Source organism: Octopus bimaculoides, chromosome 4, assembly GCF_001194135.2.
Source record: "Octopus bimaculoides isolate UCB-OBI-ISO-001 chromosome 4, ASM119413v2, whole genome shotgun sequence".
Taxonomy (NCBI): Eukaryota; Metazoa; Mollusca; class Cephalopoda; order Octopoda; family Octopodidae; genus Octopus; species Octopus bimaculoides.
Window position 1 is genome coordinate 95,813,872 of NC_068984.1, and position 12,652 is coordinate 95,826,523.

Sequence of the window (12,652 nt, forward strand, 5' to 3'; positions counted from 1 at the left end):
CATTTGTCACCTGCAGCCCCCAGACAACAGAACGTCGTTTCACATGTCCCAAAAGACATCAACACTTGGACTCATGTTTTCGTGATGAATGATGGGATACCATCCCAACTTCGGCCACCATATTTCGGCCCCTACAAAGTTATCAAAAGGGAACCCAAGTATTTTGTTCTCGATATTGGAGGTAAACGAAATACGATATCAATTGATCATTTGAAAAAAGCCTTCATCGAGGACAACTCACGTTCAGTTCCCTCCGTTCCTAGAATGGACTCACCAACTGCAGCAGACACCACAGATTCTGCACAACCCCGGCACACTAAATCGGGAAGAACTGTTCGATGGCCCGAGGTTCGTGCAAGTTTTTTGGTTAAGTTCTAATTCTTAACCTACCCATCTGAAATGAAATGCATACATCAACACATAACTCACATGACTGCATCACCTACATACAAACCCAAAGAAATCAATGAACATTTTGTATACATAAAAAAAAAAGAAGAAAAAAACATTGTTCCACATCAGCGAAAAACTTTCTGTATAAACATTTAATGAACATTTCACAAGCAAACTTTTCCGATGAACATTTCTTTCATTTTTTGTCTGTACATATGCTTTGCTTTCTTTTTAAACTGTTTTGCCTTCTTGTAAAAATATTTTGCTACCTGTATGCTTACACACGCTTGCAACAGTCACTTATGCTACCATTTGATCTTTTGCACCACTGAAATACAACCTGCCTCTATTTAGACCTCTAGTGGGTCAAGTAATCAATAGATGCACATCTCTTTTAACACGCCAGCATCTTTCTGCATGGGCACATATATGTATTGCCCACCATATAGCACACACCAACAGTGAATCTTTGCTTCATATTTTTATATCCCATGTTTTTGACATATATTCATTTGTCTGTTACACTTTATAAAATTTTTTCTGCATACACAAAAAATAACACTTCCAATATCGTTCGATCTCTGTGACTTTCTCACTAGAAAGTGGGTCGTGTAAAAATTAACACTTCCTTCTCCAAGCCTAGATTTGAAACCGAATCTAAGAATTCTCGGTCGTCCAAACCACCATGATCAACAGGCGCAAAAACAGGTTTTCTTTGTCCTGTCAATAAGTGATTGATCATCTCCCTTTGACCTACGACCTCAGCCATGTCAGGCGAAGTTCAAATGGACAGGAGCTGACCTATTTAGGTGCAAACTCTGCTGCAGTATGTCTGTCCTTCTAGCTGCCACTTATAAATACGGTGGTCAACAGATAGACAATGAGAGAAGGGCCTAGCAGGCAAGCGAGGAAGCTCTATGACATGACAGCTTTTTCTCAGAGCAATGTTCAAAGTTCCACGGTAGACTACTGTCTCAGATGAACTACATACACACACAAACATATTAATTCCTGACATATCATATCATGTACCCTGTTTCTATTTCTAGCAACTCGTAGCAGTTGTCAACATTTTGCATGTAGTGAAGAATTATGTGTACCAACCACAGATTAAGTCCAGTGAAAAAATTATTTTTAATTATGAATCGATTCACTCATTTGTTTACTTCAAAGGCATACACATTCCTTTTGCATCTGTTTACCATGATACACATCTAACCACTACAAATACATTAATTGCAATGCTCCATGCAACAGTATTTAGTTACTAAATTTATGAACCAACTGAATATATATCCTTATATATCCTCTTTTATATATACCTACATATTACTAAATTGTTATTTATCGCTAAAATTGTTTAAAATCTATTTTATCTGACAAAATGCCTCAAATGCAAAACTCTATGTAATAGTGTTGAGTCACTTAATTAATGAACGAATCAGTCATTCAGTCCTTTAAAATATTTATCCCTCTATTTACTCAATTAATTACTTTTAATGTTATATTTAAGAGGTGTGTGTGGGGGGTTAAGTTATAAATAGAATGAAAGGAGGTAACTCAGGGTTATTACAGAACCAATAAATTAATTAATTAATCAATTAACCAACTGATTGATTGATTGAATAATGGACCTAAATTTTTGAGTATGTTATTCTAATTATAGATCTTAATAACCCAGAGTTACCTTCCTTATTTCTATTTATAACTTAATAACCCCACACACACACACACCTCTTAAATATAACATATATATATATATATATATATATATATATATACACACATGAAGTATATTTGCCACTTAAATGCGGCTAACCACTAAGGGTGAATGCTATTGTAGCTTGTAGGCCCAGGAGAACACCTCCAGCTGGCTGTTGACATACTTTCTGTGCCCTATCAGTATTTGCAAAGGGAAGTCCTCCTTCCCATCGTCGAGAAACTTGGGTCCATGCGTATCACGTCAGGTCAACAATGGGAAGGATGACTTCCCTTTGCAAATACTGATAGGGCACAGAAAATATGTCAATAGCCAGCTGGAGAAGGTGTTCTCCTGGGGCTACAAGCTACAGGAGCATTCACCCTTGGTGGTTAGCCGCATTTAAGTGGCAAATATACTTCACGTTGTCATGCAGCTACTGTTTATACCTCATTCAGAAATTTAATATATATATATGTGTATGTGTGTGTGTATATTCATCCACATTTTACTTACATATTGCGTAATTTAACATAACTTAATATAATATAATAGAGTCAAGTCCCTATGTTAATTTCTTTATTGATTTTTAGTATCCTACCTACTAATAGTTAACCATGAATTATTTATTTTTATATTTTTATACATTTATATATATTTTACCTAGTTTGTTGTTTATGTTATCCATTAACCAACCATAACATAGTCATGGCCTTTCAAAATAATAGATGACCAATTAGATTACGGGACTGACCATAACCCCCAACCCACTTCCCACAGGATTTCAGCAACTTGATAAACAAAAAGTAAAGGAAAATAATAAAGCATCTTGATTAATACCCGGAAATTTATTACTTTTAGTACCGACTAATATCACAGGTATTAATATAAAGTCTAACCCACTTATTGTGGACCTTTATCTCAAGCCCTCGATAGAAAACATATCGCATGTTTATATGTTTGTGTATAATTATATAAATAGAAAAATACGAACTACTACAGTAATCCTCCCTTGGACGATTTGACTGAGGACTGGCAAGCCAGAAGGCTGCACCAGGCTCCAATCTGATCTGGCAGAGTTTCTACAGCTGGATGCCCTTCCTAATGCAACCACTCCGAGAGTGTAGTGGGTGCTTTTACGTGCCACCAGCACGAGGGCCAGTCACACGGTACTGGCAACAGCCACGCTCAAAAAGGTGTTTTTTACGTGCCACCTACACGGGGAGCCAGTCCAGCAGCACTGTCAACGACCTCGCTCGAATGATTTTCTAATGTGCCACCAGCACAAGTGCTAGAAGGCAACGCTGGAAACGATTATGCTCAAATGCTGCTATTTACGGGCCACTAGTATGGAAGCCAGACAGCTGCTCTGGCAATGAACACGCTTGGATGGGTGGAGGACAAAGCTTTTTTGGGGTCATTGCTGCATTTTTTGCTAACTCTGTATAATTCTTGTTTCAGAAAATAATAATAATCAGCTTAGTCAAGAAATGAAGAGGCATGCTGTTCTTGTGTTTATAATGGCTGAGCATAACGATTTAGAAAGATCTCAATTTTGAAAATTTGCCAAATCTTTCATCTCAGTTTGAAAGGAGGTAGAGACTAAAGATGGAAACGTATCACCAGTATCAAAGCATAAAAAGCATTCTAAACACTCTGAAATCATCAGAACATCCAGGAAATTCAACAGACCATTGATTACAATCCTAGAAAAATTAATGAGGTCAATTGCAAAAGATATCCTTGTGTCAGAAGGAACAGTCAAAAAGAATGTCCACGAAGACATTAAATATAAATCTTATATGATGAGGAAAGGTTAACCTATCAGAAAAAGCAAGAGTTATGTCCAAAATGAACCAGGACCACTTGATTCGAGTATATAGATTATTTAAATCTCATATAGAAATAAAGGAAATCAGAATAAAATAATTGTGAAAGTAAAAATAATAATTAAAAACGGTCATGAGAGTAGATTCTTGACCAAACAGCTGAATGTTGAGACAACTCTTTTTCTAGGTATGCACTTAGTAAACACACTTGTTTGATGCATGTATGTTAAGTCAGTAATAAAAGGGCTACAATAGGATTTGAACATCATTACAAAAAAAAAACAAGACAAAATAAACAACCTCAAACATAATTTGAAGTCATTAATAAATAGTATCTCACCACCAAACCAATTGAAGAGACAGTTGTATAAAGTTGAGTTTTCTTTGCCAATGAAGCGTATATATCCATCTCGGTATTGTGATTTTGGTAACCAACTTATATTATTCTGCTTCTCAGGAGAGTACTGTAGAATATCAATGAGAATGGAAAGTAAGGAATTATTTATTATAGACTTCTGGAAGGAAGAAACTATATATACATACATTTATACATGTAGAAACACATTAATATACAACCGTCCCCACCCCATATATGTATATCTATATATATATATATATATATTTCATTTCACTCAGTGTGGAGATTACGTGTGGAGACCCTTCATCCTTCAAGTGCCGTACGTGGCTGGCCAAGGATGTATCATATTGTCTTTGAGATCCTAAACAAGGATCTATGGTTGGAGAGATGTTACTTGAAGGTGTTCCCCAAGTCACATTCACTAACAGACTTCTTATGATTGGTGTTGTTGAGGGAGTGTGTTATAGCTGGGTTTTCCTCCCAAAATAGTAATCCATTGTTGCTTTGTGTCCCCGTCTAAGATCTATTCTTTTTATTTCAAGGTACTGCTTGATGTCAGTTGTATATTTCAATACTGTAACATTATTCAAGTTGGCATCTATGTTATTAACATATGCAACAAACAACAGAGATCCAAGAAAGGATCCTTGTGTATACCAGATGTCATCTCAAGGAGAAGGATGCTGTCCTAGAACTGTTACTATCCCTTTTCAACCAAAGATGAAGGATTTCAACCAGTTATAAAGATCATCTTTCACATTCATTGCAGAAAGTTTTGCCAGAAGTTGTTTGTGTGGCACAGACTTGTAAGTTGTAGCAAAGTCAAGATAAATAACATCCACCATGAGCTGCAATCAGTAATTCAGGTGGTGTCTTCAAGAAACTTGTTGAGTTGGCCAGAGCACCTGGAGTTAGGGATAAATCCGAATTGTGAGGGTGAAATAAGGCTGTGACTGTTCCAAACATTTCAGAGTGTTTCTCTGATACTGGACTCCACCAGTTTGGCAATGCAGCTAGTAAGACTGACTGGACAAGAGTTGACAAGTGATCTGTGATCACCCTTTTTGAACAGGGGAATGATGCTGACAATTTTCTACTGCTCTGAGATGACACAGCTATTAAGGAAGAATTGGAAGACTGAAAGCTGGCATAAAAGAAAGAACCCACTGTATTTGAGAATAGATAAGTAACGCCATCACAATCAAGAGAGGCTTAGTTGTGTTTATTTTTGAGGTGGTATTGCAAATGTAAATTTCACAGATGTCATAGAATTTGATGTCAGAGGTGGTGAAGATAGTACATTTGGATTTTCAACAGTAAAAATGTCAGCATAGCATTCAGCAATATGTTCTGTACATCCTTTGAGATCAGCAGTAATCCTACCTGTGTAGGGATTATATAGAGAATGCAGTCTCTGCTTCAAATGTATATATTTCCAGAACACTTTGCTATCAGGGTTGGTTGCTATATTGTCCAAATTCAAGCACTATCTTTTTTGTCATCTGCTTGAAATGGTTAGATAATCTATTGCACCTTTTATTCTCTTCTGTTTTATGTAGTATGTATTCACAACATTCTTTCTTGACAAGTCAGACTGCTGCTGTCTCCAAACTGCAATGTTGAGATTTTCAAAGCATTTACATGGTACTGATGATTCTCATGCACCCCAGATTGAATTGAGGATGTTCTGAAGTACAGAATTGACATCTCTGGCATCGTAGAAGTCAAAACAGTTTAGGTGTTGTAACTCAGCATTAAGAGTTCCAGTCAAAGCAAATACTTTGGAGATGGTGAAGGTTTTTGTTTCTGTCCATAAGGAATAAATTGGCAATGATGACAGCATGATCAGAGTTGTCAAAAGGTTCCTAGGTAATTACACTGATGATTGTTTCATGGGTGGTGGGTAAAAGTAGAGCCAAAGTATTGTTACCTCTTGTTGGGTAGGTGACTACTTGCTCAAAATCCAGCACTAAAACAAGGAAATCATTTGCATTTTGCAGCCAACAAAAGGTTTCCCAATCAATCTCAGGGTAATTGAAGTCACCAGCAATGAAAACATAAGTAGCTGTTTTCCTGAATGTAATTCTGAGGAAGTCAAATAGTTGTGTGCCTTGATGGTGGTGATAAATAGCTCCAAATAGAAGTGTTGACATGTTTATACATATACCACAGAAAAATACCTCTTGTTGTAATTGGTTCAAATCATTACAAGGAATTGCTGGGTATTTTTTTCATAAAATTTTCTACAAATACCTTTCAGAGTGTGTAAATTATTATTATGTCAGAATTTAATATGTAGATGAAAACTGGTGGACAAACTGACACTCATCACAGTTTTTTCCCCAATTTCAAGTCTTGTTTTGTAAATACATACAAATACACATAACCACACTAACAACATTAAAATACTTACATAGTTACATTCACTGATGTTTGACTTCATGCTGGATGATGAACTCAGGCCTTTTGCGGCCTCTGAATTCAACATGGTGGGGTAATATATTCTAAGAAAACATCCATCAGGTTTTTCTTCACTCCTCTCAGTCATGATATCCATGGCTCCCACTTCATACTTGCCATGACCCTGGGGTAGCTGTTTCATTTCTCAATCTCTTCTTCTTCTTCTTTTATATGTGTTTGTATGTATCTATGTGTGAGAATCTCCCCCCCACCTCTCTGTATATGTGTATGTCAAGAAGAGTTAATTAGTACACTAGAGCAAGAAAGGATGTAGCCCACCAAATTGTTTTGCTTCCCGTGGAAAATCGTTCAGGTGAGATCTGTAACTGTTGACGTCTTCAATAAAGGTGGTGCTGTAAAAGAGGAGAGGACAGTTTAGTTATGCAAGAATTATGGGTGGAGTAATGGCTGTGTGGTAAGAAGTTCTTGCAATTATATTACTTTCAGGTATGACACTTTGTATTACTGCTTGCTTTGAAATGACTAAAGCCTTATGAGTGAAATTTGGTAGATTGTAAAGGAACTGTTTGTATTCTTTGGTAGTAAACCCAATCCATCATCAGATCCTGAGAAGCCTTTACTGGAGACATTCAGGCCAGGTCTCTAGTTTACGGACAACTTTTTCCTTACCTCCACCAGTCACACAGCACAAGACGAAGGAATCAGAGATGTTGCCCTTTCCTTCTCCCACTATGCTATTAAAAAAAACAATAACATGTCGATACTGTTTTCTTCTTTAACTTGGTTCAAAGTAATCAAAAAGAGAAAATTAGAAAAATTAGAGGCTGTGTTGTTCATGCCTTTCCTAAGGTGTCAATAGTAAAGTGTAGGTGAAGTGATGTCTTATCAAGTGAGAAATGAAAGAGGGTTGCATTTAGTATGCCATGTTCTATGGCCACAAACATGTCAATGATAGACCATAAAGATATTTAACATTCAAACAAGGTCATAAATATCAGGGCTTGACATTAACTCATACAGTAACTCATAAGTCATTCTAAGACAAACAAGGTCTGATGAAATAAAAGTATGCATTAAGTCTTCACACCTATGGAATAAAGTACAGAAATTCTCCTTCAATACTAACGTGCAAACTTTATTACATGGGGACCAATGTGCAAAACAGTTTTCAACTTGGCTCCTCCAATTAGGAAATGGGAAAGTACCATTTGATGGGAATGGCAATATCAGTTTGGCTTATATTACTATTATGGTGAATTCCCCAGCTGAACTGAAGAACAGGGTATTTCCAGACTTAAGTATTAAATATAATTCACATAAATGGTTGTGTGAAAGGGCAATTCTTGCTCCAAAAAATGAAACACTAGCAAGGATTAACCATGAATTAATGAATAAGATTCCAAGTCATTAAGAAGTACAAATCAGTTGATTCAGTCCTTGATGAATTATCACCTAATGTGACAGAAACTACCATCATCACTGGATGTGCCTCTGGGGAAGAGGCTTTCATTCCAAGAATTCCAATCAAACCAACAGACATGCCCTTTCAGTTCAAACAAACACAATTCCCAGTGTGACTTTGCTTTGCATTGTCTATTAATAAAGCTCAAGGTCAGTCTTTGAAATCTACTGGCTTGCTTTTCTCATGGTCAACTTTATATTGGTTGCTCCAAGGTAGGTAGTTTACAAGACTTATTTGTCTATGCTCCAAACCAGGAAACAAAGAATGTTGTTTACTGAGAAGCTCTTACGTAATTTCCTTCAACATATGTGGTAGAATTTATCTCCTTTCATAAAAGTGGTAAATTTTGTATTTTCGTTTATTATTATTATTATTATTATTATTATTTTGTATTATGAATTAAGAATAAATTGTATCTCAATTAAAGAATAAATTGTATCTCAATTGAAGAATAAATTGAATTTAGAATAACAAATTTCTATACATATTTTGTTTTTTCCTTCCAATATATAGGGAAAAAATTTCATTCCTGGGCAACATCGGGTGCCTCTGCTAGTATTACATATAACTGAAACATTGTATATAACTGTTTGTTGCCCCAAATGTATGTATACATATGTACGTGTGTATGTATATTAAACACTTGTGTCTACTACAACTGTTTAACTTTCTGATAACACAGTTACTTTGGTATGGGTTATACTTCATAATCAACCAATATAAATAGCTAGTAGTTTAGTTCTGAGATACATCTCACAGGTGTTCTGGGATGCATCACCAGTGATGTTTTTAGGATCATAGGGGGTTTTGGGCATTTCAACAGCAGACCCCTTGGTCAGTTGACCCAGCCTGTGCTGATCAAGTCTCAGCTTGCATCTCAGCAAACAACTGGTCTGCCTTCTTCATTCAGACCCACTTAGTGGTCCTTCCTGAAGCTTTAGTGATGTAATATATGACTCCTCTCTTTATCGCACCAGTAACTCGAAGCCCAATCAGAACTTTGAAGAGTGAACACCCCACAAAACCCCAGCAGTCTACTCTAATTGGCTTGCAATGTCCCTACCAGCCTTGGTTTCTGCATTGATCTACCAGCCAGCTGGAATTCATTTTTTTATGTCTCTGATTGTTCTATGGATGGTAACTGTATCCTTCAGATTGTTGTCAAAAAAAAAAAAGATTCCTACAACAGGGACAATGCTATGCATTTTAGAATGGAGACTGCATGTAATGAAATCATCTTCAATATTTAACTGGTATTTTACTTGATTAAACTAGGCAGGATTTCAACCCAGAAATCAAATACATTTAGTCCAGCACTGACTATTGAACACTATCATCATCATATGAAGTGACAATGGAACCTCTGGGATAGACATTCGCAACTACCGTATAATAAACTATCTACAAGTGTGTCATGAGTTTTTCAGGAAAGTCGGAAATAGCAAAGATATTTAAAAAACTTTGGTATTCTTAAAGCACCACTGCATATATATTCTTTGTGGCAAAGTGCAATGTGTGCAAACATCTCTTTTTTAATACAGTAAAACTTAAAAAGCTGATGATGTTCCATAACTGTTTTATCTCTAATCTAGGTCGTCTCATAGGACGCCCTGAATAACTGTTTTAGTATCTTATTTATTATGGTATTGATTGAAAAAGGTGGCATATCACTGTACAACAGAATCCACTCTATCTATCAAGGTGGTGAGCTGGCAGAAACGTTAGCACGCCGGGCAAAATGCTTAGCGGTATTTCGTCTGCCGCTACGTTCTGACTTCAAATTCCGCCGAGGTCGACTTTCGTCCTTTCGGGGGTCGATTAAATAAGTACCAGTTACGCACTGGGGTCGATATAATCGACTTAATCCATTTGTCTGTCCTTGTTTGTCCCCTCTGTGTGTAGCTCCTTGTAGGCAGTAAAGAAATAAGAAATAAGAATCCACTCTATCTGCTGGAAATAGTAACCAAATTTTCCACTAATGACACTCAAAAGAAAAGGTACAAAAGAAAGGGCACATCAGATAACGTTATCCTATATTCACTGAAATAAAATATAGGACGGCTATAACTGAATTTTCTTACGTCACAGATCTGATAAGTCAAGGCTGACGTGGGGAAAGGAACAGCACCCTATATACAAGTCAACATTTACGAGGTCGCTAGATCTGCAGGAAATAACTGCTAAACCCTCAAACGTCAGAATTTTAACCGTGACTTTCATCATTAGTAGTCGTTAAATAAAGTACCGGTCATATATTGAGTCACTTCAACATTACTACGAAGCGTCCTAATGTAAATGGAAGAAGGCATATCGGATAATGTAGTCATAGGTGCACTATGTTAGAAACAAAAAATGTTGTAGTCATGGTTGGAATGCCTTAGGCCAGCAGAAAGGACTGACCTGGAACAGTTAAACAACACGAGCTGAGAGGTGAAAGACAAAAATTAAAATGAGAAAGAGAGAGAGAGCGGGGTGGAGAGAGATAGTTTACTACTTGATGTCATAGAAGATCCATAAATATGTGTTGAGGAACAACATTAAAACGGATGAGGGACGAATCCTTAAACAGTAAAACTGAAAAATCCGAAAGAATTAATATTTCTTATCTACAGGAAAAACATTTTAATTTATGAAATTTATCTCACTGAATTCTATTTGTATTACAGGTATCGTTTCGATCAAATAAAATGATCGTGCTATATTAACACTATAATTTTCCTCATCTGAGACTTTTTCATTAGATTTGAATGAGAGTTTACCGTTTCTGGTACATTGTGTATTCAAACAAATGAAATGTTTCTACTGCATTAAGACCGTTCATTTCATTTTCTGATTTTGTTAAAATGTAAATATCCTCTCAACAGTTTTTTCTAACATTTTTGAAAAGACAATGAGAAAACCACTCTTCGCCTGCTAGAAATAGCAATAAGATCTTCCTGAAATAGCATTTTATCTTTTAAAAAAAGCAAGGACACATTAGATAGAGTAACCCGGCGGAATATCGTAAGATTGTGACGAGATCCACAATGTCCTACCTGGCTGGAATTAGACTTAGAAGAATGGTAGGGCAGTAATTAGTGAGCTGTAGAAGGAACCAGAAAACGCTTCATCATGGATAGGGCAGACGCATGAGAAAGAAAGGGGTAAGCGGAATACGAAGGACAAATAGTAAAACAATATAGTTATTGCATGGTTGAAGTAGTTATAATGGTACCCAACATGATGTAGTGGTTGCAGAGATAACAAAAGAAAACAGGGTGCTGCAATCTGGGCCAAAATACATCGGACATTCCCTGGTAGCACCAATGCTAGTGGACACAGCTAAAGACAGTGAAACAGTCGAAGGTGCCAAAATTTTTGTATTTTCCCTCACACAGAGGATAAAAGAATAATACGATTGCAGTATTAAAATTAAATAACAGAAATAAAATATAAATGTTCTTACATTAAGTCATGAATCAACCGAAGTAATGCATTCCTTTATAAATACATAGCTACTGCAATACGATGTTGTTGATAGCATGACTTCCTATTTTTTCTCACTGAGGCGAGTGATTGCGGATGTCAGTTGTTAGACTGTGGCAGCAGCAGCAGCAGTAGTCGTCGTAGTAATGATGGTGAGCGGTCGTTTGCTGAAGATCTGACATTTATTACATTGATATTATAGAAAATTGTCTTGTTTGTTTTAAAGCAATCGTGTAAATAGCATAAACCAAGGGGAAGTTTCCTCTGTCGGACACATAACATTGAGCTACTTATCTAGATTATATCTGTGTATGTATGTGGGTGTTGCCTTGTTCGAAGTCACTTTCGATACTACAAACCTTTGATCAAAGACGTCACCATTCTATTTTTATTTTGAAACATAAGTACTGGCCACAGCGTGCCCTCAGACGAGAGATTTGGCTGCTATTTCTAGCAGATCAAGCAAGTGCACAAAGGATCCCTCGGTGGCTTGAATATGTGTGAGCGTGTATAGGATGTACGATACGGTGATTGTGTGGTAAGTAGCTTGCTTACTAACCACACGGCTCTGGGTTCAGTCCCACTGCGTGGTACCTTGGGCAAGTGTCTTCTACTATAGCCTCAGGCCAACCAAAGCCTTATGAGTGAATTTGGTAGACGGAAACTGAAAGAAGCCCGTCGTATGTATGTATGTATATGTTTGTGAGTCTGTTTGCCCCCACCACCATCGATTGACAACCGATGTTGGTGTGTTTACGTCCCCGTAACTAAGCGGTTCGGCAAAAGAGACGGAATAAGTACTAGGCTTGCAAAAAATAAGTCCTTGAGTCGATTTCTTTGACTAAAGGCAGTGCTCTAGCATGGCTGCAGTCAAATGACTGAAATAAATAAAAGAATATCCCACAATCACACTTATAACACTAGGGCTAAATCTAAGATGTATAAATCAGCTACCCGTACCAAAAATATGGACAACTGCCCTCCACCTAAACACCTCAATTACAATATGCACAGAACCCCCCCAA

The 12,652-nt window shown here is 36.9% G+C and overlaps 1 protein-coding gene across 2 annotated transcripts in view; it reads right to left on the minus strand.

Annotated features, from left to right (window-relative positions):
- Positions 1 to 12,153, minus strand: part of LOC106883019 (platelet-activating factor acetylhydrolase) — a 50,354-nt gene extending 38,201 nt beyond the window's left edge. Inside the window, exons 1-3 of one of the 2 annotated variants that reach the window (XM_052967293.1) lie at positions 11,608 to 12,011; positions 6,693 to 7,092; positions 4,262 to 4,385 (exon numbers count right to left, since the gene is read on the minus strand). In XM_052967293.1, coding sequence (XP_052823253.1) covers positions 4,262 to 4,385; positions 6,693 to 6,881 — 313 coding nt within the window. In that variant the 5' untranslated portion in view covers positions 6,882 to 7,092; positions 11,608 to 12,011. Of the gene's footprint in view, positions 1 to 4,261; positions 4,386 to 6,692; positions 7,093 to 11,607 lie in introns of both variants that reach the window. The other variant, XM_052967294.1, reaches the window with a different exon arrangement.
- Positions 12,154 to 12,652: the final 499 nt, after the last annotated feature.